Source organism: Bufo gargarizans, chromosome 1, assembly GCF_014858855.1.
Source record: "Bufo gargarizans isolate SCDJY-AF-19 chromosome 1, ASM1485885v1, whole genome shotgun sequence".
Lineage (NCBI taxonomy): Eukaryota > Metazoa > Chordata > Amphibia > Anura > Bufonidae > Bufo > Bufo gargarizans.
In genome coordinates this window covers 383,085,765-383,113,739 of record NC_058080.1, presented here as the reverse complement: position 1 = coordinate 383,113,739, position 27,975 = coordinate 383,085,765, and the positions used below count along the sequence as shown (strand labels likewise).

The window sequence follows — 27,975 nt, the reverse complement described above, 5'->3', positions numbered from 1 at the left end:
CTGCATCAGGGCTGGACGGCTGCGTTCGGGTCCGCTCGTGAGCTCCTTCAAACGGAGCTCACAAGCGGACACCCGAACGCTAGTGTGAAAGTAGCCTAATGCTGTATAACCTGTGGGTCATGGAATGGATGGCATCACACGGACAGCATTAGGTCAGTGTAATTCAGTAGATTTCAGGACTCTAAGAGACCTCGTACTGACACACGCTGCAAGTTTATCCCATTGAACTCGCTCGTGTGCGATGCCGTTGCACAGAGCCCAGGCTCCTACTGTACTCAACATAGCAGGAAATGGCTGGCAATGCCACTCAGCCAATCACTAGCCAATTCCTGCTGTGTCGAGATCAGTACGTTGAGTGCAGCAGGGACCTGGGCGCTGTCAGAATGGCTATAGCTGGAATACCTCTTTAACAGATTCACAGAAAACACAAGCAAAACGTAAACTCACAAGATTAAAATTGCTTGTGTGCAAGAACCCTTAAAGGAGACGTCACCAGAGACACCCAGCGCATTCAGGCAGGTTTTAATGTGCAGTTACCAGTAATCTATTTAGGACTTTCGCCAGCAGGAGAATACTGGTGACTGCCTCGTCACTGCACAAAAGCACTGATATCTTGCAGCCTCCTCAATCAGCATCTTGAGAAGTCATTTCGTGGATGCAAGTATGGCCATTAGATCATTAGAAGATGCAATACCGTAGAGGGCTGGTCTGCGGCAGGTTACCTTTATAATACTGGCCCATGCTTGTTACATAGCTTTTAATTAATTGTTCCATTATTACCTGCACTGCCACTTTGGCCTGGTCAGAACTTCACTTACACATAATATCTAGTCTTAAAAAGTGCAAGCAGAAGGCGCTCAATATTTGCATGAAATTCTTATGTAAACCTTACAATAGTACATGTAAAACCAGACTATATTGTACATACTGCTCCACAGGCGAGACGAGAAGGAATTCTTCTCTCCTGAGCACTTACTATATCAAAATCTAAAGTGGACCTCTCATCAAGAAATCCTAAATACCACCGATTGGGTCAGGGAAGCCCCAACAAACCGTACTCGCGCAATAAATGGTGGCTGCCTTTCTCTGTAGGTCTAATAGGACTAATAAACCTTCTAAACCTTTGCCATTTTTTCTTAACTTCTTTCTTCATGCTGAGGGAGTTTAATAGCTAATAAAGGGGATGTCCAGGATTAGAAGTCTTCCACAAATAGCGCCACATCTGTCCACAGATACTGTATGGTATTACAGCTCATCCCTATTCAATTTAGTGGAGTAGAGCTGCAACGCCAGTCACAACCCATGGATAGGTGTGGCCCTGAAAGCAGCCATGTTTATCTAACCCTGAACAACCCTTGAAAGGGGTGTCCCGTTAAGACACGTTATTTCCAATCACAGGACAGGGGATAAGCATCAGATCACTGGGGCCACCAACAATCACAAGAACAGGGGCCCGTGGTCTTGAATGGAGTGTATGTGTGCGACTTCTCTCAATTCAAACAGAGGAGCATGGGCTCCTGTTCTTGTGATTGGCGGCGGCCCACTGCCCATTAGGCATTTCTCCCCTATCCTGTGGATGAGGGTGTACCCTTTAACTTCTGTTGATGAATTACATAGCCCTAAGAGTTTACTTAACAATAGGAACCCAAGTCAAATTGGCTTGCAACAGCTGTTTAATGATGGGATTTTGTCAATGACAGGCCCAGTTTAAAAGGGATTTATTTACACACTATGAACATATTTATTGTGCGATGTACAGTATGTGTATGCTTCCTATCTTACATTTGTAAAGTGTTCTTATTTTACAAGGGGGACATCTGCAAGAACTATTTACTAGGTTGTTTGGGGACTGTAATCTTCTACTTTTTACAAAATAAAAGTCAGTTTTAATAAATACTAGGTTAAGGAACATAAAAAATATTTGGAAATATACCTTACGTATTTACAATAGCGCAGCATTTGTCCATAGCGGCTAACCAGACTGCACAGGCTGGAAAACACTAGGAGTGATCCGAATTGATGCTATGGGCTCATGCACACAACTGTATATTGCATCCACGTCTGATCCTTATTTTTTGTGGAGCGCACACGGACCCATTCATTTCTATGGGTCCTGTGCTGTCTGCATCGGTATGTCCATTCCTGTAAATTATAGAACATGTCCTATTCTTGTCCGTGGATGAGAATAGTCATTTCTAGTGATAGGAGTGAGCAAAATGCGGAGTCGGAGTGCACACGGAAGGTATCTGTAGTTTGCAGACTGCAATACGGACATGGTCATGTGCATGTGGCCTATTTGATACTATAGTCAACTGAGGGTCAGTATTTTAAGGTCTATGGGGGCCATTTACTATCAGAAATACACCTATAGTAAGCATATTTCTGGGGCAGATTGTGGAGCAAAGGTTATTTGCGCCACAACCTACGACTTTTCTCCAGCTCACACCAGGTCCAAAAAAGTGGGTGTGGGCCGTGAAGGGGACAGGCCAACAGGCCCATCTCTCATCATTTTCTATGCCTATTTTAGTCGTACAAAATAGTCTAAATTTAAGCGGTCTTACATTTAGACTGGCGGTGGATACTTGCCTTAATGGTTTACTTCTCCAAAAATCACATTTTTACTACAGGTCACAACACAGTTGTGCCAGTTCTATGTTTACATCCTATAACCATTATTCTGATGCAACAATTGTGCTGTTTTATGTGCAAAATGTTTTAGGTGTGTAGTAAACTGTGCAAAAACCAACTCCTAGCAATCAGATTTGTTTCCTACATACAGCTACTTCTTTACTCTTCATCAATGGCCTCTTCTTGCTTATCAGAGAAAAATACCCTCAATATAGAGAGCATCCATTTCAACTATCCCTTCTAAATCTGAAGAAATGGGTAAGGTATACTCACAACTATTTTACACTCCAATGTACAATTCTAAAATCCAAGAATGAGCCACATTTGGCATCAAGTCTTTTTATACATTTGATTTGCTAGGGGGGGAAAATAAAAAATAAAAAAAGGCTTACAAGGAAAAACAAAAAACGTATTCCACTCCTTAAAAAGTCACAGAATTGCATGCAGCAGCCTTGATACTTCTGAAGATGTGGGAGGAACGGAATAATTCAATTGATGATTGGATCACATTTGACCATGGCCGATAGAGTTCCTCGTCGTCATTCCTCTGCTTCCAGTGAGCAAACAACACGTCATATTCTAAAACGAGACATTGATCGGCGAGTTGGCCAACGGTGCAGAACACAATCTGCCTTGCTGCATTCGGAAAAAGGGGAATGTGAAGCTGGGATAAGGAGGGACTGCTTGTTAGGAAAGATGCTTCAGACATCATATCTGTTGTGTGTGTTGGGATGATTCTGTCGACTGTACTGAAAGTGATCAGTCAGTACACTGGTCCGACCATACTGATAGTCCCTTCCAGGGGAAAAGGAGGGCATTCCATTCTGCAGCTTTTCAGGAAGATCTCGGTGGTGATCCAGTCCCTGAATTTCTGAACTTTCAAGAGGAAGTAACTGCTTCTTTGCCTCTTTGTTAGCATCATACTTGGCCTGAAACAAGCACACAAAGTAACTGATCAACATAAATGATTAATAGCAGCTAATAATAATATTCACAAATACATTGAAGGGGGCCGTAAAAGGTACTGCAGCGCTGCTCATATTTAAAGGGAGTCTGTCATCAGGTTTCACCATGCTAAACTGCTGACAGCAGTAGTCAGGGCATGGGGAGAGCAGTACAAGGAGACCTTTTGTGAAGCTTTTCTTACCAAAAGTAGCGTAAATATAAAGTTTTATTCTGCCAAAAATCGGCCCTCTCAAGTGCCCAAGGCAGGGCTTCACTGTTAAAGGGAACCTGTCACCGGGATTTTGTGTATAGAGCAGAGGACATGAGTTTCTAGATGGCCGCTAGCACATCCGCAATACCCAGCCCCCATAGCTCTATGTGCATTTTAACGTGTAAAAAATAATAATAATTTGATACATATGCAAATTAACCTGACTCCTCTCACATACAGGACTCATCTCAGGTTAATTTGCATTTGCCATCTAGCAACCCATGTCCTCAGCTCTATTCACAAAATCCTGGTGACAGATTCCCTTTAATTACACCCTGCATTGAGCTGACTCACAGCCCCCCTCTGCTCCGAGTTACAGCCATATTGATCTCCTGGCTGGATACTAGAACTGTCACTCAGATCAGAGGGGACGGCTGTCAAGCAGCTAAATGTAGAGGGCACTTTGTGGTAAAGCCCTGCCCTGAGCAGAACTTCATATTCACACTACTTTTGGTGAAAAAAGGACCATAAAAGATACGTTTATGCGCTCTCCACAGGCCCCCTACCTAGTGCTGTCGACAGTTTAGTATGGTCAAAAGTGGTGACAGACTCCTTTTAAGTGAATAGGAGCAGTACTGTAGTGCCATGAACAGCCCCTACCCAGTATATGGACCTACAATGTTCTGTGCCCGTTACACAGTGCAGCAGCCCACTAAATGGCCAACTGGGTGCTGGGAGTAGGAACCCAACTGATCTGATATGACTTAAAGGGACACTGACAGGCCCAATAAGCATATTTAGCGCTATATATATATATATATATATATATATATATATATACACACATACATACAGGCATAGGTCTAATAAGTATAACCCCTGTCCACCTTGTCAATACAGCAAAATCATGTTTGATAACCTGATGTAAATCGCTCTTCTTTCTGCCCAATGGGTGGCGTTTCAGCACTTTATTTTCAGAACTTTTTCCACCTTTAATGCGACCTATAAACTGTACAACTCAATTTAAAAACAAACTGAAACCTTTTAGGTAGAGGGTAGAAAAAAAAATATAATAATAATGTGGTTGCATAAGTGTGCACACCCTCTTATAACTGGGGATGTAGCTGTGTTCAGAATTAAGCAATCACATTGAAAATCATGTTAAATAGGAGTCAGCATACACCTTGCCATCATTTAAAGTGCCTCTGATTAACCCCAGATAAAGTTCAGCTGCTCTAGTTGGTCTTTCCTGAAATTTTCTTAGTCGCATCCCACAGCAAAAGCCATGGTCCACAGAGAGCTTCCAAAGCACCATAGGGATCTCACTGTTAAAAGGTATCAGTCAGGAGAAGGGTACAAAAGAATTTCCAAGGCATTAGATATACCATGGAACACAGTGAAGACAGTCATCATCAAGTGGAGAAAATATGGCACAACAGTGACATTACCAAGAGCTGGACGTCCCTCCAAAATTGCTGAAAAGACGAGAAGAAAAGGGGTCTGGGAGGCTACCAAGAGGCCTACAGCAACATTAAAGGAGCTGCAGGAATATCTGGCAAGTACTGGCTGTGTGGTATATGTGACAACAATCTCCCGTATTCTTCATATGTCTGGGCTATGGGGTAGAGTGGCAAGACGAAAGCCTTTCCTTACGAAGAAAAACATCCAGGCCAGGCGACATTTTGCAAAAACACATTGGAATTCTCCCAAAAGCATGTGGGAAAAGGTGTTATGGTCTGATGAAACCAAGGTTGAACTTTTTGGCCATAATTCCAAAAGATATGTTTTGCTCAAAAACAACACTGCACATCACCAAAAGAACACCATACCCACAGTGAAGCATGGTGGTGGCAGCATCATGCCAAGGGGCTGTTTTTCTTCAGCTGGAACTGGGGCCTTAGTTAAGCTAGAGAGAATTATGAACAGTTCCAAATACCAGTCAATATTGGCACAAAACCTTCAGGCTTCTGCTAGAAAGCTGAACATGAAGAGGAACTTCATCTTTTAGCATGACAACGACCCAAAGCATACATCCAAATCAACAAAGGAATGGCTTCACCAGAAGAAGATTAAAGTTTTGGAATGGCCCAGCCAAAGCCCAGACCTAATTCCGATTGGAAATCTGTGGGGTGAACTGAAGAGGGCTGTGCACAGGAGATGCCCTCGCAATCTGACAGATTTGGAGTGTTTTTGCAAAGAAGAGTGGGCAAATCTTGCCAAGTCAAAATGTGCCATGCTGATAGACTCGTACCCAAAAAGACTGAGTGCTGTAATAAAATCAAAAGGTGCTTCAACAAAGTATTAGTTTAAGGGTGTGCACACTTATGCAACCATATGTTTTGTTTTCTTCCCTCCACCTAAAAGATTTCAGTTTGTTTTTCAATTCAGTGGTACAGTTTATAGGTCACAATAAAAGGTGGAAAAAGTTCTGAAATGATTTATCTTTGTCTCATTTTTTTACATCACAGAAACCTGACATTTTAACAGGGGTGTGTAGACTTTTTATATCCACTGTAGATAGAATCTAGATTATATACTGTGTGATAACATCTATGAGTGCCCGTAACCATATATATCCAATAGCTACACTTTATATGGAAATATATGCTTCAGTATAACAAATATTCATATAGATATCAACTACTGAAGCATACATAACAGCGATATTGATACAGCCATATTGGATATGGATAGAGAGGAGTATCTAATATTGAAGTTGATATTATTGTTTTTTATTTTTCAAATTGTGTATAGATCATGTTTTAAAATGATTTTAGATTATATGTAATAGGAGAGATATTTTTGGGATATTTTATTTTGTTTTAGGTTATTCTGTTTAGTGGGATATCTAATAAATAACTTTAGAATATTGTGGTCTCTGGGTTATTCCAGATGAAGTGTGCCTGTCTATCATATTAAGTATGAAAGCCATACTTTTGTTCTCCACTCACCTTGTTATAAAGAAATACTCCAAGAATTGCAGTCAACATTCCAAGAACATTGGTTAAAGTCACAGGATTACGAAGCAAAATGAGAGAGACTGTGATGACCATGATCCTTTTGGTGGCATTTGCCACAGAATAACTGAGCGGACTAATAAGGTTCAAAATGCTGAAAGCAATGAGATTCTGGGCAAAGTTGCATGTTCCACTGATCACGAGGAGGAGGAGTGTCCATGACCATTGGGAAACAGAAGCCTGAAGATGAAAAACAGAAGAGAATGGCAAAAATGACAAATTAATAAACCTAAATATTGACTTAATTTACCCAGGTCTTCATTTCTGATGAATCTGCTTCTTGGAACTAAAAGGTCCCCTGAAAAGTAGTCAGTGACAAGCACAGGTTGATATAGTGTTAGCCAAGAGCACCTACTGCAGAGCGGACACTTTTGAGGCGATGCCATTTCTGATATCAAGATTTGGTCATGTGGGAAGAAGGGCTCAAGGAGGGTTTTGTAACAATGAACAGCTTCCTGCTACAACTGTTCTAAGTGTCATAAAGTGAGCGATTTTACCCCAAACTAGTTTAGGTCTTTTAGCGGCTAAAATTTCTAGTGCATCTCCCATCATTTCAAATGAATAATTAAAGGCGTTGTCCACACTTTAAGGAAGTTGGCTACAGAGCACTGTCAACATTGCAGTGGACTGTGCACATCACTGCAGTGCTTCTCCCATTGACTTCAATAGTGCAGTCCACTACAATGTTGACTGTGCAGTGTAATCCCAGTGCTGACTACACCAAAACAGCTGATCAGTGGGGGTGTATGGTATCTGAGTGGTGATGGCTTAGCCTGAGGAAAGACAACCCCCTTTAATGTCATCTTACAATGTTTTCTTTTGGGAGTAGTCAATGTAATGTGAATTACTATTGAGGGTTAACATGCACTTTACTGAAAATTAGGTAAAAATGAGGCAAAGTTGCATGCCTCCAAGTCTCTGAGCAATCATTGCTTATGTGTATTCATGCCATGACAAACCATTAAAAAGTATGGACAAGGATGGCAGAGGACTCTTATTTAATAAAAAAAAAAAGTGAAATTCAGGAGATTTACAAGGTACAATAACCAGTCATCACATGGTGCAAATACAGTATTTTTCGCCCCATAAGACAACCTTTTTTCCCCCCAAAGTGGGGGAAAACGTCACTGCGTCTTATAGGGTGAATACTAATGAGTGCTTCCATTATGGAAGCGCTCATTAGTACCAAAGGGCAGGGAAGCGGTGAAGCCCCTGTCCTCTCCGCTTCCTGGTCCTCGGCTGTACTGTGGCTACGCACAGTGTGAGGGCGCTCTGTGCGTCGGGTCAAAGTACAGCCGCAGCATGAAGATAGACAGCATGCTGGAGGTATGGAGCGGCGCCATTACAGAGCAGGAGAGGTAAGTGGATTTTTTATTTTGTGATCTGAGGCTGGGGGCTGCACAAACATGGCTGAGAGCTGCTCATATATGACTGAGGCTACTTTCACACTAGCGTTGGCTTTCCGTTTGTGAGATCCGTCATGGGCTCTCATAAGCGGTCCAAAATGGATCAGTTTTGCCCTAATGCATTCTGAATGGAAAAGGTTCCACTCAGAATGCATCAGTTTGCCTCCGTTCAGTCACCATTCCGCTCTGGAGGCGGACACCAAAACGCTGCCTTCAACGTTTTGCTGTCCACCTGACGAAGCGGAGCCAAACGGATCCGTCCTGACACACAATGTAAGTCAGTCTGATAGGTGGGTGGTCTGATCTGAGGTTTAATGAAAAATATTTTTTTTTCTTATTGTTATCCTCTAAAACCTAGGTCCGCCTTATGGGCCGGTGCGTCTTATAGTACGAAAAATACGGTATATTTATTAGATTAGTACAAAATGATTTCTGTAAAGACATTTTGATAACAGAGGTGTTCTAATCACACACATATTGGTTTTAAGTATATTATACTGCTATATTACTAATCACAGATATTAGTTTGTTCACAGTACTTCTTAGCTGCCAAAATAAAGGATAGCTCGTCATAAACTCATGTATTATAGTATATATTCTTTAAATGTCAGTGAAATGCTCAGCAAATACACATCAACTCACCAGATCATTATCCACTAAAAAGGATGACAGGTCTAATAACACCCATGTGGGGATCATGAAAAACACAGCATGACAACCTAGGAGGTTGAGTAAGCGCAGGTGATGAATACGAGAGTCTCGGAGCACCTGTAGAAATAAGAGAACTTCTTACATAAGCAGTATTGACATTTTCATGACTACACTAGCAAACATCATAATCAGTTGTTTAAGCACCAAATTACCCAATAACCGTTTACATCTTTTCTATGTCTAGTTGCTCCTCAATGCAGAGCTACGTTTACCGTACTGCTATATAGCTATTCCATGATGAGTTGTTCCTTTGGACACCAGGTACTGTACAGTATCCCTGAAGTCGCTCCTATCCAGTTAGGGAGCAACTGGTACTGAAAGAAGTGGGTGAAGATGCTGCTATCCCCACCTAGTAGTAATGAGACCCCATCAATTAAGAGGCTCAGTGGTTTACAGATACTTACACTGGCAACTTTGTTACAGACCCCCATCCAGTAGCATACTGGACCTCCTTTGCCCTTCAGAACCTCAGCAAATCACTGTGGCATATACTCTACTACGTGTTGTTCTGCAAGAATATTGGCCCATGTGGATAGGATACCATCTTGCAGGTGCTCTGAACAGCCTGTTCTACCTCATCCCAGAGATGCTCTATAGGACTAAGATCTGGGGGCTGTGAAGGCCAGAAAAGCGAGGAAAATGTCAAATGTTCCTGGAACCAATCCAGGACCATGTGACTCCTGTGGCATGACCATTGTACTGCTGAATATGTTTCTTCCATATGGAAAAAAACAGCTGCCATGAAGTGAATTTGGCTGGTCACAATGCCTAAAACAAGCTCTAAAGTCCAGAACTCTTTCCACAGATAGAGGACCAAGGATTTGCTACATGAAACATCTGAAGTCAATTCGCATAAAACTTCGTTCCAATACTCCGTACAGTATTAGAATGTATTGGCTTATATGTGCCAAAGTTATTGCTTCACAAAGTCTCGCGAGATTTCATGTAATAGCTTCATTAATTAATTTGTACTGTAAAAAAAAAAAACATTTCCCGAACTCAGGTTCGGTTCCAAGTTGTACCTTGGAACCTAACCAGAGTTCGGGAAATGCTTTTTTACAGTAGAAAATCATTTATGAAATTACACGAAGGCTCGCGAGACTTCGTGAAGCAATAACTTCGGCTCATCTAAACCAATACATTCTAATACTGTATGGAGCTCCTGCTCCGTACAGTATTGGAACGATGTTTCATGTGAATCGACTTCGGATGTTTCATCCGAAGTCGATTTGCTCATCCCTAGTTGACACCATGTGGACCCAATTACTTAAAATAAAGGCTGATTGGTTTCCCCAAGGTGTCTGGTGTTTGATATAAAGAAGTTATACTGCATGTAGCATTATTTTTCTTGTTAAGCCCCGAGCACAGATGTGAACAGAGCCTAAATTATAAAGTCACCGACACCAACCTTTTTGGAGAAGATGTTCTGCAGAGAAAAGCAGAGCGTTGCAGCCAATGCACTGATCAGACCCCACATGTCAAAGGAGATCTCTGTAACGGTGGCCAGCAGGACCCCTCCTATGATTGGAATCAGGGAGACGTACACCTGTAATAAAGGAGCCAGACATGTTAAACGCGCTATAGACATACAGTATCTACTCAGTAATGTAGAGTCCAGTCAATACTGACCTTCGTAGTCTGTTTTTCCTTCATTATTATCCTTGAAAGAAGCACCACCCATATTGGCATAGTGGCCTTCACTGAAATGAAAGAGCAAAAATAATAGCATTGAAATAACAAAAGCCACCACAAGACGCCAGAAAAAGTTCATTCTATGGGCAGTGGTAAATACGTATAAAGGGGGGTTGCCCATATTAAATAAAAAATGACAGGAAATCTACTACAATAATATAAAAATGTTATACTCCCCATTGTGAACACCCTCTGTTCCAGTGCCACCGCTCAAATCCTCCTCACCGCTGCAACTGCTCATATAACACAACACATGTGACTGCTGCAGCCAATTACTAGCCTTAGAGGTATATGGTACAAGACTGCTGAGGCCAGCAACTGGCTGCAGTGGTCACATGTGGTATATGGGTATGTTACCACTGTAGTCAAGGAATCAAAACCCATCAGGGAGGATGGAGCAATGGTGCCAGAATGTTGAAAGTTCAAGACAGACTATAAATTTGTTTTATTTTATTTCAATAAAATGCATAAGCAGGTCATAGATTTTCAGCAAATGAAATGTATACATTGTATAATGAAAGGCTTGTTCTGTGCTTTCTGCAGAAACTCCTCATGATTAAAGGGAGTCTTTCACCTAACAATCACCATTATAGGACACTAACATCAGGATTTCCATTACATTCCCCATATTAGAATGCTACCTTCCATATTGCTGTCCATTGCCGATTTTCTCAGAAAAACACTTTTAGCCTCTGAAGGTGCCCAGGGGCGGCGTTCATGCGGCCGTTGCCCAGGGCCCTCGTCGCTTTTCATATGAAACCCATCCCCTTTCACCCCTTTGGCTCGCCCTCTTCTCTTAGTGAGAAATCCAGCGTCATTCAACAGATTCGCCTACGCACTTCATTCCCATTATGGGCAGAGGCACAAGGCTGGCTAGATCGGGATGTACGGGCCGGCACATGAGCATTAAACGCTCTTGTGCCTCTGCCCATAATGGGGAATGAAGTGCGCAGGCGCGGTAAATCTGTTGAACGGCGCTGGATTTCTCACTAAGAGGAGGAAATGATCAGAAGAACCTAGGGTGGGCCGGAGGGGTGAAAGGGGAGGGGTTCTGTATGAAAAGCAATGAGGGGCCTGGGCAACGGCCGCATGAACGCCACCCCTGGGCACCTACAGAAGCTAATTAAACATACTGAATAAAAGTGCTTCTCTGAGAAAAATTGTCGATGGACAGCAATATGGAAGGTAGCATTCTAATATGGGGAATGTAATGGAGATCATGATGTTAGTGTTCTATAATGGTGATTTTAGGTGAAAGACTCCCTTTAAAAGATCCTTATTGTTTGTTCCAGGGATAACATCTGTTGTGGTCACTTTAATGGCACAAAGGTGTACGGCCTGGGATTGGAAGAGTTGATGTTGGTTGCTTACTATGTGTGTCCAGTGTGGGGTGACTGCGCCATTCATCTGAATTCCCCACCACTGACGTCCTCATGTCCTTAGCCACTCACTTGCTGAGTTAGGTCTCTGAGTGGAGTTCTCCAGTGTGTCAAGCTAGGACCAGAAAGCAGATTAGCGGGGACCACACAGCTGTTAGACCACAGAGAAGGGGAACTGGTGAGGGCAAGTACTGCTTTTTTTTTGTTCTTTATCCTATTCTGCCCCTTAATTAAAAAAAGAACACCCCTTTAATGTTAGACACTTCCAGAGTGAAATGTCATCACTGCTGCCCAGGGCGGTGGAGTCAGTAAGCCAAAGTTCTGACTCCAACTTCTCCATGTTTTGCTGATAAGAGCAAGACTTCAGCTTCGGAGAGACTCTTAACTGAACTACAGCTTCACTTCAAAGGAAGGTTTATAAAGGATTGAGTTAACATCATTTGACAGCGACATCAGCTGGGATGCCCTTTCAGCAAAAGTAGTCAGAGTTAGGGTTGCAACGATTACTTGATGTAATCGACACAAAAAATCCTCTATGCAGTTTTCCTGCATCGAGGATTCATTTTGATCATGTGACCACGGAGAGCGAGTGAAGTGAAGCCGGCTATCACTCAACGATCCGTGGTCTCCTGTCGGCACCGCGCTGCACTGTCCTGGGTCTGCATGCACACATTGTCAGCGTGCACTGCCTGACGCTGTGTGACATCAGGTCCCAGGGCATGTTGGGAAGAAGATGCTGCGGTCCTTCTCCTGCAGACTCCATATTGGCCAGCCGCGCACCCTGCCAGGAAAAGGTAAGTATTACAGGGGTAGGGGGGGCTGATGGCACTGGGGACATGGCACGGAGGGGCTGATGACACTGGGGGACACGGCACAGAGGGCCATGATGGCACTGGGGGGGGGAGCTGAGGGCACGGGATCTGATGATGTTTACATAACTGTGGAGACTTTCTCAACTCTGACTTATGTAAAACAGAAGACAGAGGAGCATTGCTAAGGCTCAAAATGGGCCACTTTAGTGCTATTTTTCTTAATAGAAATGTACAATGTACAAAAATAAAAAAAAAAGAATGACAGTTACACTTTAAAGGGTTTCTACCACCAGAAATACTGTTATGTAGCTGACTGACATTAGCGATGCGCCCATGTCAGCACTGCATAACAGTGTGTTTCTAACGTTAGTCCCTGCAGCCATTTTTGTTAAAAATTTACTTTTATAGATATGCTAATGAGCCCCTAGGTGCTATGTGGGCGTCATTACCACCTAGAGGGCTCCGTCCACTAACCATTTCAGCCGCCCATCGCGTCCCTCCAGCCCGCCCTGCTCCTGTTTATTGATGTGAAACTTCTCAGTATCGAGTACCAATTCCCGCACTGTGCGCTTCTGTATTCTCCCGGCGCTGGCTTCCTCACTGCGCCAACTACGTTACAATGAGGAAGCCGGCACTAGGAGCGCGGTATTCACTCACTGCGCCTGCGCCGAATACAGAAGCGCAAGGCGCGGGAATTGGTACTCGATACTGAGAAGTTTCATGTCAATCAACAGGAGCGGGGCAGGCTGGAGGGACGCGATGGGCGGCTGAAATGGTTAGTGGACGGAGCCCTCCAGGTGCTAATGACACCCACATAGCACCTAGAGGCTCATTAGCATATCTATAAAAGTAAGTTTTTAACAAAAACGGCTGCAGGAACTACTGTTAGAAACACACTTATGTAGTGCCGACATGGGCGCATCGCTAGTGTCAGTCAGCTACATAACAGTATTTCTGGTGGTAGAAGCCCTTTAAAGTACATGCAGCTGAATAGGAAAAGAAGTGGCTACATCTGATCAAGATGCAAGCAGAAGAGCCCGCAGAGAGCAGCAATGACAGCGGCATTGGCGTAGCCAGGGACAGTTAAGTACTATCTAAAAGATCTTCCTTCCACACGTAAGTAATAACTACAGATTAAAGAGGACCTTTCACGTTTTATTTTTTTATTCTAGATAAATACCTTTACTTGTGGTATCCCCCCCGCTGACGCTGCCACCCTGCTTTTTTTTTTTTTTTTTAATATCACTCCTGCACCCCGCTGTGCCCTGTATTTTTCCTGCTCAGTATATTAATATTGAGCATCGGTACAGGGAGAAGACGCCAGGGTTTATCAATGGGCGTCTCCTTCCTGGCCGTGCCGCGATCCAATCACAGCAGAGAGCGTCACAGCCAAATCACAGCACAGCCAGGGAGAAGGAGACGCCCATTGAGAAACCCTGGTGTCTCCTCCTCCCTGTACCGACGCTCGGTATTAGCATACCGAGCGAGAAAAATACAGGGGGGCGAGGGGGGAACAGTAGGGGCATAGGAGCGATATTTAAAAAATAAAAAATTGCATCAGCGGGGGTACCCTGCAAGTAAAGGAATTTATCTAGAATAAAAAATAAATAAAAAACACATGAAAGGACCTCTAAGTATAATGCCTGAAGAAGATATATCTCACACACAAAGATCACTACTACCACCACCATCCTGAGCTGCTTTTTAAAGGGAGTACCTCGCTTCTATACAGGGCAATACAATCAGCTTTGTATAATATACTATATAGGAAATGGATATTAAAGAACTTCCACCACCTCGAGTTGCTTCCAAAGGGAGTACCAGTGGTTTCCCAACATTCATTTAAAAAAAACAACCATACAATGTAGCGGCATATAGCGCTATATAGGTAGATACCAGTACATTATGTATGTGAAGAATACTATGGAGGTTTTTAGTCAGTGGAAATCCTTTCTGCCTTCCATATAACCGTTCATGGGTTTGAAATCCAGCAGTGACAATCCAAATAAAAAGTTAGATATACAGGGGTATCCCCAAACACTGTCAGAATGCAAAGCCCCCTGTAGAGCACCCCCTTCATTGTCAGAGAGCTGATTGGGACTCCACAGCACTGAGGTAGAACTCCTAGTCAGAGCAAAATGGCTGTCCTTGGGCTCTGCACGGCTTAGCATTGAAAGCCGGAATTAGTACTTGCCGGTAATTCATTTTCCATGAGATCACCACGACGGCCATACAAGATTGACCCCTGACCTCTGTAGGGGCAGGAAGCAGAGAAAGGTTTAAATGCTCCCCTCCCACCACCAAACACCAGTGCTTCCAAAATATCAGAGTAAAGGGTGGTGGATACACACGTGAAAGAATAAGCAAACAGGAGAAGATATTACATCATATCAACCCCCGGATAGACAATGGGGAGGGAAATACGGGCCGTCGTGGTGATCTCATGGAAAATGAATTACCGGTAAGTACTAATTCCGGCTTTCCATATCATCACCACGACGGCCATACAAGGAGGTATATCAAATATGAATCTATGGGTGGGACACAGACTGAAGGACTTTTTGTCCGAATGCCATATCAGTCTTTTTAAAGAGGTCCAACCTATGTTTGGCAAAGGTATGGATACTGGACCACGTGGCAGCCTTACAGATCTCCTCTAGGGAGACACCTGCTCTTTCTGCCTGAGAAGAAGACATTGCCCTGGTAGAGTGGGCTTTGATATTGCCCGGGCCCGAAAGATTCTGTAAGGAATAACAGGAAGTGATGGTAGCTTTGATCCATCTGGCAATGGAGGACTTGGAAACTTTCTGACCCTTGTTTCTTCCTCCAAACTGGATAAAGAGGCAATCTGATTTCCTAAAGTTTTTAGTGGTCTCTAAATAATCCAGTACTGCCCATCTGACATCGAGTGAATGAAGGGTAGATTCCCGATCATTGGATGGGTTGTCAAATAGGGAAGGAAGGGTGATCTCCTGGTCCTTATGAAATTTCAAGACTACCTTTGGTAGAAAACACGGGTCTAATTTTAGGACTATCCTGTCATCCAGGACCTGTAAGTAAGGCTCTCTAATTGAAAGAGCCTGTAATTCACTTATCCTTCTGGCTGAAGTGATGGCAACCAGGAATGCAGTCTTGTAGGATTTGTGCTTCAAGGAGCAGTCACTCAGAGGTTCAAACGGAGGATGAGATAGTCCCCTAAGGACGATGTCCAGATCCCAGGAGGGTACATGAGGTCTTAGGGTCGGACGTAGCCTTGTTGTTGCCTTCATGAAGCGTTTTATCCACCTATGACCTGCCAGCTCTGTGTCGTAGAAGCAACCAAGAGCTGATATTTGTACCTTGAGTGTGGACGGTCTTAATCCCATGTCGAAACCTCTTTGTAGAAAATCCAGAATCATTTGGATGTTTGGGGCCGAGGTATTTGGTGAAGGCGAACCTGACCACGAGCAGAAACGCTTCCAGATCTTTAGGTAAATTGAAAAGGTCACCACCTTCTTGGAAGCCTTTAGGGTTGAGATTACTGCATCTGATAGACCCTGACGCTTTAGGATCTGGGTCTCAGGATCCAGGCTGCTAGGTTGAGGAAGTCCGGGTCTGGGTGTAGGATCGGACCTTGGTGCAGTATGTCTAGTCTCTTTGGCAGGATCCAAGGGTCTTCGCTGGCAAGGTTCCACAGGATTGGGAACCAGCTCCTCTTTGGCCAGTAGGGTGTCACCAGTATGACTGCAGTACTGTCTTGTACGATCTTCTGTACCACCCTCGGTGTTAAGGGAAGAGGAGGGAAAGAATAAAGGAGACCTCGGTTCCATCTGAAAGAGAAGGCGTCCAGAAACCTCAGGCTGTCTCTGGGGTGTAGGGAACAAAAAACTGGCAACTTTGAGTTTACCAGAGTGGCAAAAAGATCTATTGTAGGACTCCCCCACTTGCCTACTATCATCCGGAAGACGTCCTCGTTTAAGGACCATTCCGAGTGATCTATTCTCGCCCGGCTTAGGTAGTCTGCCTCTACGTTTAGAGACCCCTTCAGGTGGACTGCAGATACTGACTGGACGTTCGCTTCGGCCCAGGCGAATATTTTTGTCGACAACTCCAGTAGGCTGCCCAAACCTGTGCCCCCCTGATGGTTTAAATATCTTATCACTGTCGTATTGTCCGACAGGACTCTTACGTGATGGCCCTGAAGATGAATCTTTGCCTGCTTTAGAGTTTTCCAGACTGCCATCAATTCTCGGAGATTTGATGACTGAAGGCTGAAAGATTTGGACCAGACTCCCTGGTAATAAGCTTCTCCGACCTTTGCTCCCCAACCGTACTGGCTTGCGTCTGTGGTGATCTGGGCATAGGGATTCCTTGACCACTGCACCCCCTTGGAGATTTTTAGCTTGTCCTTCCACCAAAGAAGGGAGGTCTTTACTCTTTGAGGGATGATCACCTTTTGGTCTAAGGAAGATTCTCTTCTGTCCCAAACCCTGAGGATCCACATCTGTAAGGTTCGAAAGTGGATCTGACACCACTGAACGGACGGAATGCAGGATGTGAGGATCCCCAGTAGACTCATTGAGTCTCTGATGGAATAGAGATTCCTTGAGCTGAAGATGGAGATCTTCCTCTGGATGTCCTGTATCTTGATCTGAGGTAAGCAGGTTATCTGTTTCTGTGAATCCAGAATAACCCCCAGGAACTGGATCTTTGTTGTCGGATCTAACTGAGATTTTTTTATGTTGATCAGCCAACCCAGACCCTCTAGGGTTTGACGGAAGAAACTTAGATCTTTCAGCAGGAGATGAGCGGAGCCGTTTGAGATCAGGAAGTCGTCTAAGTACGGAAAAAACGTCAGACCTTTCTTTCTTAGATAAGCCACTACCTCGATCATTAGCTTTGTAAAAACTCGAGGGGCTGAAGATATGCCGAAGGGGAGAGAGGTAAATTGGTAATGAAGAATCTTGCCCTGATGGTCTTTGACCGCGAACCTTAAGAACCGCTGAGAGCTGGGATGTATTGGTACATGATAGTAGGCGTCGGTCAGATCGACCGAGCACATTACTGAGTTGCTCTGGAGCAAAGGGACTATAGATCTTAGGGTCTCCATCCTGAACTTCTGGTAGGTGATGTATCTGTTCAGGCGCTTTAAGTTTATTATGGTGCGGTAGGAACCTTCCTTCTTCACTAGGAATAGGTTTGAGTAGAAACCCCCTCCCCTTACGGATTGAGGTACTTCCGTCACTACCCCTTTTGCGAGTAATTCCCGGATGCCCATGTACATGGGACGATTGGAGTCTGGGATTGCCACCTTGGTGACTAGAAACCTCTTTGGGGGAGGATCCGAGAACTGTATTCTGTAACCCGACCTTACAATCCTCAGAGCCCAGGAATTTGAGGATATTTCCTCCCAGCGGGGAAAAAACATCCTCAATCTCCCCCCCACCCCAATGTCATTGGTTTCCATTTCCTTTTTGGGGGACAGAAGCGGGAGCCCTACCTCTCCCCCCCTTGGGGTAACTGAAACGGCCCAACTTGCCTTTACCGGTGTATTGACTACCCTGGTTGGAAGGGGCACGAAAGGGATACTTCCTTTTATAGACCTTTTCCTCCGGAAAACCCTTCTTTTTGTCGGAGGCCCTTTCTAGGATTTTCTCTAGTTCAGGTCCGAAGATATGCTCTCCAGAAAAAGGGATACCACATAGTCTGGACTTTGATACTTTGTCCCCCGACCAGCACTTCACCCACAAGGCACGGCGAGCTGCATTGGACAGACCCGCATCCTTTGCTGAAAACCGTACCGACTCCGCGGAGGCGTCTGCCAAAAAAGCTGTAGCGGATTTTAACAGGGGAATGGCGCTCACAAATTCATCTGTTGAGGGATCACTGGTGGCCCTATTCTCTAACTCAGAGAGCCAGATGAACATAGATCTAGCAAATGATGTGGCTGCTATGTTCGATTTAAGCGTGAGCATAGCTGCTTCCCAGGATCTTCTCAGCAGGCCGTCGGCCTTTCTATCCAGAGGGTCTCTGAGCTGAGAAGCATCCTCGAATGGTAGGCTGGTTTTCTTATTGACCCTAGCTACCTGGGCGTCAATCTTAGGAATGGTATTAAATGTTCTAGCTTCTTCCTGATCAAAGAGAAGCCGGTTTTGGAAAGATCTGGCGACACCTAGCCGCTTCTCCGGATCTGCCCATTCATCCAAAATCATCCCTTTGATGTTTTCGTTAATGGGGAAGACTCTGGATTTCTTTACCCTGAGGCCCCCAAACATTTCATCCTGTACTGATGGCGTAGAAGCCACTTCCTCTACTCCCATGGTAGCTCTGACGGCTTAAGAGCTCGGGCATATCTTCAGAGGAAAAATAAAATTTTCTTCTGTTTTCAGAAAAATCCCGCTCAGAGAGCTTGTCTTCATCCTCCATATGTTTAGAGGAGGAAGCTGAACCCCCATAAACCTCAGAGTCGGATGAGACGTCATCGTCCGGTTTGTGGCGTTTGGCGGGGGGCTCTGGGACCACAGGACAGGGCCGCTCCACAGGTTTCTCTCTTTGAAGAGAGGAAAAGGTCGCAAAAGAAGACTTAATCTCTTCCTGCATCATGGACCTAATCTCGTCCATGAGGGACGGTTGTTCCTCCCGGACAACTTTAGCAATGCAGTCCCTGCATAGTTTCTTAGGGTAGTCATCAGGAAGTCGTTTGAGGCAAGAAACGCACTTTAATGACTTCTTGGGTTTTCTCAGAGGATCTTTTGCAGTCTGGAAAAGCCAAGAGAACCCTCATTAATAATAAGCCCTGGTGAGAGAGGAAGAAAAACTCTCCCCTATGGGGAACTTACAGACGGTAGAGTAGAGGCCTCTGTATGGTCCGATGCAGACATCCTGAACACAGCCCAGAATAGGGAATGTACTCACCGCAGGACGCTGTGGTAGGAGAATCTATTTGAATTCTCCCGCCTCCTGAGACCGGCCCCCTCCGTCCGCGTCACTTCCGGAAATGTCCGGCTACCCGGAAGTGACGAATTTATATAGCGCCGCCCGGCGCTGGGCGCACAGCCGGCATGGTTTCAATGAACCAGCGGGCGTTCCGTGCACCGGGAGCAGGCCCCAGATGAAACCGGAGGCGAGTCTCTCCCTCCCCCCCCCCCCCCTGTCCGGCGTTGGTACGGGACCGCGGGCTGACAGGAGGGGGCCCCGCTGAAGCAGGTACGCGACTCCCACTTCTGGATCTTCATCTCCACGGCAGCTGCCTGCGGAGACCTTTCTCCGCCCCTGTCCTCTGTAGGGACAGGAAACACTGGTGTTTGGTGGTGGGAGGGGAGCATTTAAACCTTTCTCTGCTTCCTGCCCCTACAGAGGTCAGGGGTCAATCTCCTTGTATGGCCGTCGTGGTGATGATATGGAAATACTGGCAATATCAGTACTGAACCGGTAGAGGCATCAAAGTTTTCATGCAACCCTAGTACTAACCACTGCAAACACACTATGGCTAAGAGATATGTCACGTGGACCTGTGGCATCTGAAAATTACTGTCTGTAGAAGAGTGGCAAACACCAGGGGTATGTGTTGGGAGTACTGTGGAACAATACATCACAACTAACAGAGGCTTCTTAAAAAGGACAACACATGGCTTTCCCAAATTCAATCAGAGCATTAGGTTATAGGATGTCTGAACTAGCATTCCTGGAAGAAGACCTTGTCTGAAAGCACAGACTGGTTACAGGACAGTGCAGGTTTCTGTGGGCCACACTGGAGGAGAAGAACATGGCTCTTAGCAAAACTGGGCTTGTGCAGAGTCAGAATTTTGACGACCTATCCTTTTAAACACTTTAAGCTAGGGGTGCACAACCTTTTCTGGTTGGGGGCCACATTGTCAACCTGAAACAATTCCAAGGGCCGAAAATAATCTTTAAAAGGGGTATTACCAAGTGAAATACTATATTTATGGCATATTGAACATACAGTATATATTCTAAATGTCTAGTTACACTTCTAGTACTCCCATCTAATGGGACAATACATGAAAGATTCATGTAAGCAGCCACAAGACACAGACATACATGTCTGCTACCAGATGGCTGGGGCCGCATAGAATGGTAGAGGGCCGCAGGTTGTGCACCCCTGCTTTAAGCCAAAGCCACGAGTGGATTTATCAAGAGTAGAAGACTCAGTATATCCATTATACTTGACTTTGAAAAATCTGATTATGGAAACCCGGCACTAAGTGTCTGTAGCAGTGTCAATAAATGGTGGAAGTGTACCGGGATTCACTTGCCACTATTATCTAGGACCTTGAGAAATCTGCTCCTGTGTGTACAGGTTTATCATAAGTAGAGATGAATGTTTTTCCCAAAATATGTTTGGGGTCCAATTTTAATGAATTAGCCATGAGATTTGATTTGGTCTGAATAAATATGACCTGAAACGAACGTGCCCCAACTGCTCGGAAAAGTTGTGTAGGACACTGAAGTCTCCTAGGACTGTATTCAACCAAGACGTCAATAGTAATCAAAAAGGCGACAGCTCGTTTAAAAACCTCTATACTGTCAGATTTGTAATACCTTTTAAAAGTAAAAAACATCCAAAAAATTACACCGGCAGATGCCTGCCGGTGTTTATACACTCACGGTGGTATCAGAGGCAGCAATGACTTGTTTTGAACTTTGACATAGTTTTGTAGAAAAAAAAAAAAAAAAAAAAAGAAGATCAGCCTTCAGTATAATATATGGCGACTGTGACGCAGACAATGGCTACTTTCACATGTGCGCTACAGCCTTACAGCAGGCTGTTCCAGCATAGTATTAGCGGTTCCTTTCTGGCCAATTCTTGCCATATTTGCAATGCCAGATCCAGAGAACTCAAACTCAGACAGGCTGACTTTTTAAAGAAACTTTGCAATATTTAAAGGGGTTCTGCACTTTCATTTCACTGATGATCTATCCTCTGGATAGATCATCAGCTTCTGATCGGCGGGGGTCCGACACACGGGACCCCCGCCGATCAGCTGTTTGAGAAGGCAGCGGCGCTCCAGGAGCGCCGCTGCCTTCTCACTGTTTACCGCCGGGCCGCCCGCCCACTGACGTCACGACTTGTATCAACTAGAGTGGGCGCGGCTAAACTCCATTCAAGTGAACAGAGCTTAGCCGCGCCCACTCTAGTTGATACAAGTCGTGACGTCAGAGGGCGGGCGGCCCGGCGGTAAACAGTGAGAAGCGCCGCTGCCTTCTCAAACAGCTGATCGGCGGGGGTCCCGGGTGTCGGACCCCTGCCGATCAGAAGCTGATGATCTATCCAAAGGATAGATCATCAGTGAAATGAAAGTGCAGAACCCCTTTAAAACAATGTATTTGGACAGAGTTCAGTACAATACACGGCAAAGGTGATGCTAAAAAATTAGTCAGGAATATACAATGAGCACTAGGGTTAAAGGGGCTGTGTGACGCAAGGGGGACAGGTCAACAGCTTGACCTGCTATTGGCCGCACCCCCCTTGTCAACAGATGTTGTGATCTGCACTGCCGGGGAGATGCAGCGATGGCCGTGGCATCCGGAAGGACACAGGGATCAGGTAAGTATTATCTGCATGAGGAGCCCGGGCATTGTGGGTGGGTTTTTCAGGTTTGGATAATGTGAAAAATCTTTATCTGTGAATTATGAGATATGCATTGATCAAAAAAATAATAAAAATGCATGCAGGAGCATGCTGCGATTTTCACGCAACGCACAAGTGATGCGTGAAAATCACTGCTCATGTGCACAGCCCCATAGAAATGAATGGGCCCGGATTGAGTGCGGGTCCAATGCGTTCACCTCACGCATCGCACCCGCGTGGAAATCTCGCCCATGTGAAAGGGGCCTTACACACAACTCTGGTGAGATTTGTCAGATTTCCCGTCAGGCTACTCAGCCATAATGGCATATCATAGGTGGGATCACACCATTACATCTGTAGTAGAGCGGTGTACTGAGGTCCTGCCCCCTGGGCAGCTCTGTAAGTGGAGGCAACATTCCTGGACAGGTTGCTGGCTGTCATTTCAAATCATTCCAAGTGAACCCCTTTAAAGGGAATGTGTCACCTATAATTATTTCTGATAGCTAAAACTGGATAGTGACAAATCTATTTTGTTTTCTAATCTGTTTCTATTTTCCGATTGTAGATTCTTTTTACATTCTATGTCCTCACGATATATATGTAGGTGGCCATCTTGCCTGAGCTGTTTACAGCATTCCGAGATATGCTTTACAGTAGCCATATGGGCCATAGACACAGACAGGAGGGGACCTCATTGACTTCTACAGGAGTTTTCTAGCCATATTCTGTGACCTGTGCAGAGGTCAGGAGGGAGAAGATGAGCTGTAATATCACCAGTTGTGAATGGTGGACGCTGTTTTACCCATCTGTGATATCTGTCATTCTAATCCTGCCTGTGATAATGAGATGACTGCTGGAAAGTAATCTGTACAGACCAAGTAGTGGAACCTGTTATTAGGCTAGTTTCACACCAGCGTCCGGGAGATCCGGCAGGCTGCTCTGGCTATCAGTATGGAACACACGTAGACTAAGCAAATATTAATTTTCCATTAGGCAGCTTGTGGGAAGTATACCGCTGACTTCCAGGTGCAGAAGTTATCAGGGCTCTTCCTCTAGTGAATGTCTTTTATGGAAGGGCTTGTGTACAGGGCACTACAGTGTGCACGCATGGTACGGAGAGGGCCTACTGACGCTGTGCGTGCTGTTGTACGGTATATTTATTACACGCATATACCCTGCACATGTAGAGGCACTTTGGATTTTTTTTCACATTTAGTACAAGACTACTGATTTGCCTGCTCTTGACATGTGCTCTTTTTACATTAAAATATAACTTTTATTAGTTGTTTTATAAACTTAGTGATACCTTATTTCTATCTAACCTACTATTAAAACTATCTGCTGGGCCCTCTAGTGTGCTGTTTGATTTAGCTGTGCTTGGATTATGATAGCCTGGTGGCGGCGCTCTTGCTCCAATAGCTATCCAATATTTGTCTCGGTGTCAGTGTGATAGTAGGCAGACGCCAAGACAAATATTACCGTAGATAGCTATTGGAGCAAGAGCGCTGCCACCAGGCTATCATAATCCAAGCACAGCTAAATCAAACAGCACACTAGAGGGCCCAGCAGATATGCTGTTGTATGGTGGCTCAGTTAGGACAACTTGGTAACATAGCATGCATGGCAGAGTGGTTTGTGAGATTTTCCACACCGAATCCACGTGTTACTTGCAGATTTGCCCCAGATCTCACCCTCCAATTGACATGCTTTGGATTTAAAAATCTGCACCGCATGTCGATTTCTGACAGGAAAATCTCAACTACTTAGCTGGTACTGTATTACGCTGCAGATTTCCGCATTAAAATCCACACCATGTGCATATACCCTACAGGTAGAGCATGGACCTATGAAGTCTAATGGCGCTGTATTAGGTACAGATGCCCAACATACGCAGGCCTCTTACACATTTCTGTCTAAACTGCCATTCACTAAAGATGGATTTGGGTGATTGACAAATTCCTGGAAATGAGGGACTTGACACAGCAGAATGACCTCCGCAGTTGAAACAAACCAGTCAAAGACGTAAGGATTTTTTCGGTGTAATCTGAACACTGGCGAGGGAGCGGAGGGCATATTGACCATACCGTTTCAATGGCAGCACTTTTATATTGTGACATGTCCAATGCCAGATGTCTTTAAAAACAGTCAGTCCTTCCAGGAGAACCGCGCATGCTACATTGCTTCAAGGGGGACCATTAGAGGGGTTGTCTGAGAAGAAATGCCCCTGACATAGTCACCTCTTTCTCCACCAACTGGTCTGGTCCTTCTCCCGCTATTTGCAGAATGCAGCGGTTAGAGATGAGTGAATTTTAGGTTATGAAATTCGTTGACGCTTCATTGACTGGTAAAAGGTGAATTGCGTTATGGATTCTGTTACCACGGACCATAACGCAATTCTGTAACGGAATGCCTTTAGAGGCATTCCGTCATAATAGAAGTCTATGGGCTGCAAAATGGATCTGTCCCGTTTCCGTTATGAAGGAGATGACTCCCCTGTATAACGGAAACGGGACAGATCCGCTTTGCAGCCCATAGACTTCTATTATGACAAAATGAATAACGGAATGCCTCTAAAGGCATTCCGTTACAGAATTGCGTTATGGTCCGTGGTAACGGAATCAATAACGCAATTTACCTTTTACCAGTAAACAAAGAGTCAACAAATTTCAAAATATGAAATTCGCTCATCTCTAGCAGCAGTCATACTCTTTATACCGGCACCTCACAGACAGTGGGAATGGGACTGGACCAGCGGCACGGGGGAAAAAGGGGACTGGACCAGCGGCACGGGGGAAAAAGGGGACTGGACCAGCGGCACGGGGGAAAAAGGGGACTGGACCAGCGGCACGGGGGAAAAAGGGGACTGGACCAGCGGCACGGGGGAAAAAGGGGACTGGACCAGCGGCACGGGGGAAAAAGGGGACTGGACCAGCGGCACGGGGGAAAAAGGGGACTGGACCAGCGGCACGGGGGAAAAAGGGGACTGGACCAGCGGCACGGGGGAAAAAGGGGACTGGACCAGCGGCACAGGGGAAAAAGGGGACTGGACCAGCGGCACAGGGGGAAAAAGGGGACTGGACCAGCGGCACAGGGGGAAAAAGGGGACTGGACCAGCGGCACGGGGGAAAAAGGGGACTGGACCAGCGGCACGGGGGAAAAAGGGGACTATGTCGTCTTTTTATTTTTATAGCATTGCTAGAATTTTAGATTTTCTCAGACAACGGCCCACATTTTGCGTGTCTGGCGCAAGTTGTGCCTCAAATCAGACAAATGGATTATTCATTTGTTCCTAAAAATAGATGTGGGCGCCTTGCTAGACATCTTTCAGAAGTGACTAAAACAAGGGGCTTAGTTTGAAAAAAAAAAAATAATGCACCAAATTTCTGACACAAAATAATGGCCTAAAACTCAGGTCAGCCATTGTGAAACTACAACTACCAGCATGCACAATTTACTTCTATGGGACTTCTAAGCAAGTGTGCCTTCTGGTAGGATGATGTGAACAATTGGAGTGCCGGAGGTTGCTCACCCCTGGACTAAAGTAAGCCATTTCGCTACTTTCACACTCGCGTTTGGTGCGAGTCCGTCATGGATCTGCACAGACGGATCCGTTCAGATAATACAACCGTCTGCATCCATTCAGAACTGATCCGTTTGTATTATCTTTACCATTGCCAAAACTGATCCATTGAAAGTCTATGGGGGACGGAACAGTTTTCTATTGCACCATATTGTGTCAGTGAAAACTGATCCGTCCCTATTGACTTACATTGTGTGTCAGGACGGATCCGTTTGCTGCAGGCAGCGTTTTGGTGTCCGCCTCCAAAGCGGAATGGAGACTGAATTGAGCCAAACTGATGCATTCTGAGCGGATCATTTTCCATTCAGAAAGCATTAGGGCAAAACTGATCCATTTTGGACCGCCTGTAAGAGTCCTGAGCGGCTCCCACAAACGGAAACCAAAACGCCAGTGTGAAAGTAGCTAAGAGTTGGCATTACTGCATGCAAGACGTGCTAAATCTATCATACAGCGGGCACCACTGTGATAAATTTGGAGCATCTTGGGACTACTTTGATTAAAGGGGTTAACCGGTAAAATGAAACGCCAGGGGCAGAAAGAGGTGTGTGGAAAAAAAAAAAAGCATTTAAAAACGCTGCCCGCTTCGGCGCTGCAGTCCCCACTGGACCAGAAGTGATGGGGACCTATTCTTGGTCACGAGACTGCTGCAGCCACTCACTGACCTCAGTGGTCACATGTGCAGATGTGGTACGTCATAGCACACATGTAACCACTGAGGGCCCCCATCACTTCTGGTTGGCAAGGACAACCAAGTGCCATGGTGTTGGAACGGAGAGCAAAAGGCAAGGGTTTTGTTTGTTTTTTATACCCCACCTGCCCCTATAATTTCAGTCATATTTGCACTGACCATTAGGATAAGTAAACGTGGGCCAATGGCTTGTGGGTGGCAAGGGGTGGGCACCAGATATGTCCACTGTACACACCCATGTTCTAGCCAATAGAGCTGACTGCAGTTGCCTAGACAGGACAGTACACTGACGTGGAGAAATTGTGAGCCATATTCGGCCCATTCCTAACACCTATACAGACCCTGTCGGTGTCTCAGCACAATGCAGACAGAGCAGTCCCCAACAACCAATCAGATCACTGCAAATATACTCACCAGCAGTGGGGAAAAATGAAAGCTGAAATCTGATAGGTCACTGATGGAAGTGGGTAACTCATCAGGGGGTCTGCAGCTGCCCGGGCAGAAGATAGTGGGCTCTCCACCAGTGCCTGCCACTGCACGGTCCTATGGACTACTCACCGGTATGTGCATAAGACACGGGCACTTTCCAGATGCTGAAATGCGCGGACACTGAGGCGAAGTACTTCCCGAAGGCCAGCGGGATTATGTACCAGCGGTAGTATCGGGCGGGCAGCTGGGTGTGCGGGACCCCCCATGCCCGGAGCATCGGTGGGAGGAAGCAGCAGATAGCCAGGATGTGGAAGAGGGACACAGTCACTGGGTATGGGAAGCCGTTCAGTATGATCTTGTTCACCACGTTGCCACCAGAGCTCACCGAGTACCAGAGAATGCATAGCACGGCTATCCGGGCCCCATCTCGTACGTTAGCTGGCGCCACTGGTCCGCCGCCCCCTGCTCCGGACACCACCGCCATGACCCCGATCCTCCTCCTCCTTCCCCCCGGGGAAGCTGCACACCTCACCGGGACACACACACAAGAGAGACGTGGAAGCAGAGACGTCAGGAGAATGGGTGGTGATAGAGCATTTTCACAATGACCTCACTTCCGCTGCTCACTGCTGTCATTTCCGGTGTAGACGTTGACTACCTGGTTTGCTGTTCCTTCTGGTTGGGCTTGAATATGAGTATAGCTTGCACCTTTAGTGCACCGGTTACTCCAACCAATCAAATTATAGCTTCTTCTTTTTTTTTTTTTAAGTAGAATTTAAACTATGGAAGAACTGACTCATTTGGTCTTTCACAAGGGGTAACAGGGCAAAAAGCACACCACAATGTTATACATTTTCTCCTGAATACAGCAACACCTCATATGTAGTAAGGAAGAACTGCCATTGG

General features: G+C 45.3%; 1 protein-coding gene across 1 annotated transcript; it reads right to left on the bottom strand.

Moving 5' to 3' along the window:
* Positions 1–27,658, bottom strand: SLC35E1 (solute carrier family 35 member E1). Its single transcript, XM_044270365.1, has 6 exons — positions 27,199–27,658; positions 10,548–10,618; positions 10,327–10,464; positions 8,850–8,975; positions 6,736–6,981; positions 1–3,557 (listed from the first exon to the last, which is right to left on the bottom strand). The coding sequence occupies exons 1-6, from the start codon at positions 27,551–27,553 to the stop codon at positions 3,330–3,332; spliced, it is 1,164 nt and encodes a 387-aa protein (XP_044126300.1). The 5' UTR covers positions 27,554–27,658; the 3' UTR covers positions 1–3,329.
* Positions 27,659–27,975: the final 317 nt, after the last annotated feature.

Coding starts and splice junctions, on each gene's coding strand:
- SLC35E1 (XM_044270365.1), bottom strand. CDS start 27,553: ATGGCGGTGGTGTCCGGAGCAGGGGGCGGCGGACCAGTGGCGCCAGCT. Junction 10,465..10,547: donor AGGAAAAACAGACTACGAAG/GTCAGTATTGAC, acceptor CCTTTATTACAG/GTGTACGTCTCCCTGATTCC. Junction 6,982..8,849: donor TTTTAGTGGATAATGATCTG/GTGAGTTGATGT, acceptor TTTCATCTTCAG/GCTTCTGTTTCCCAATGGTC.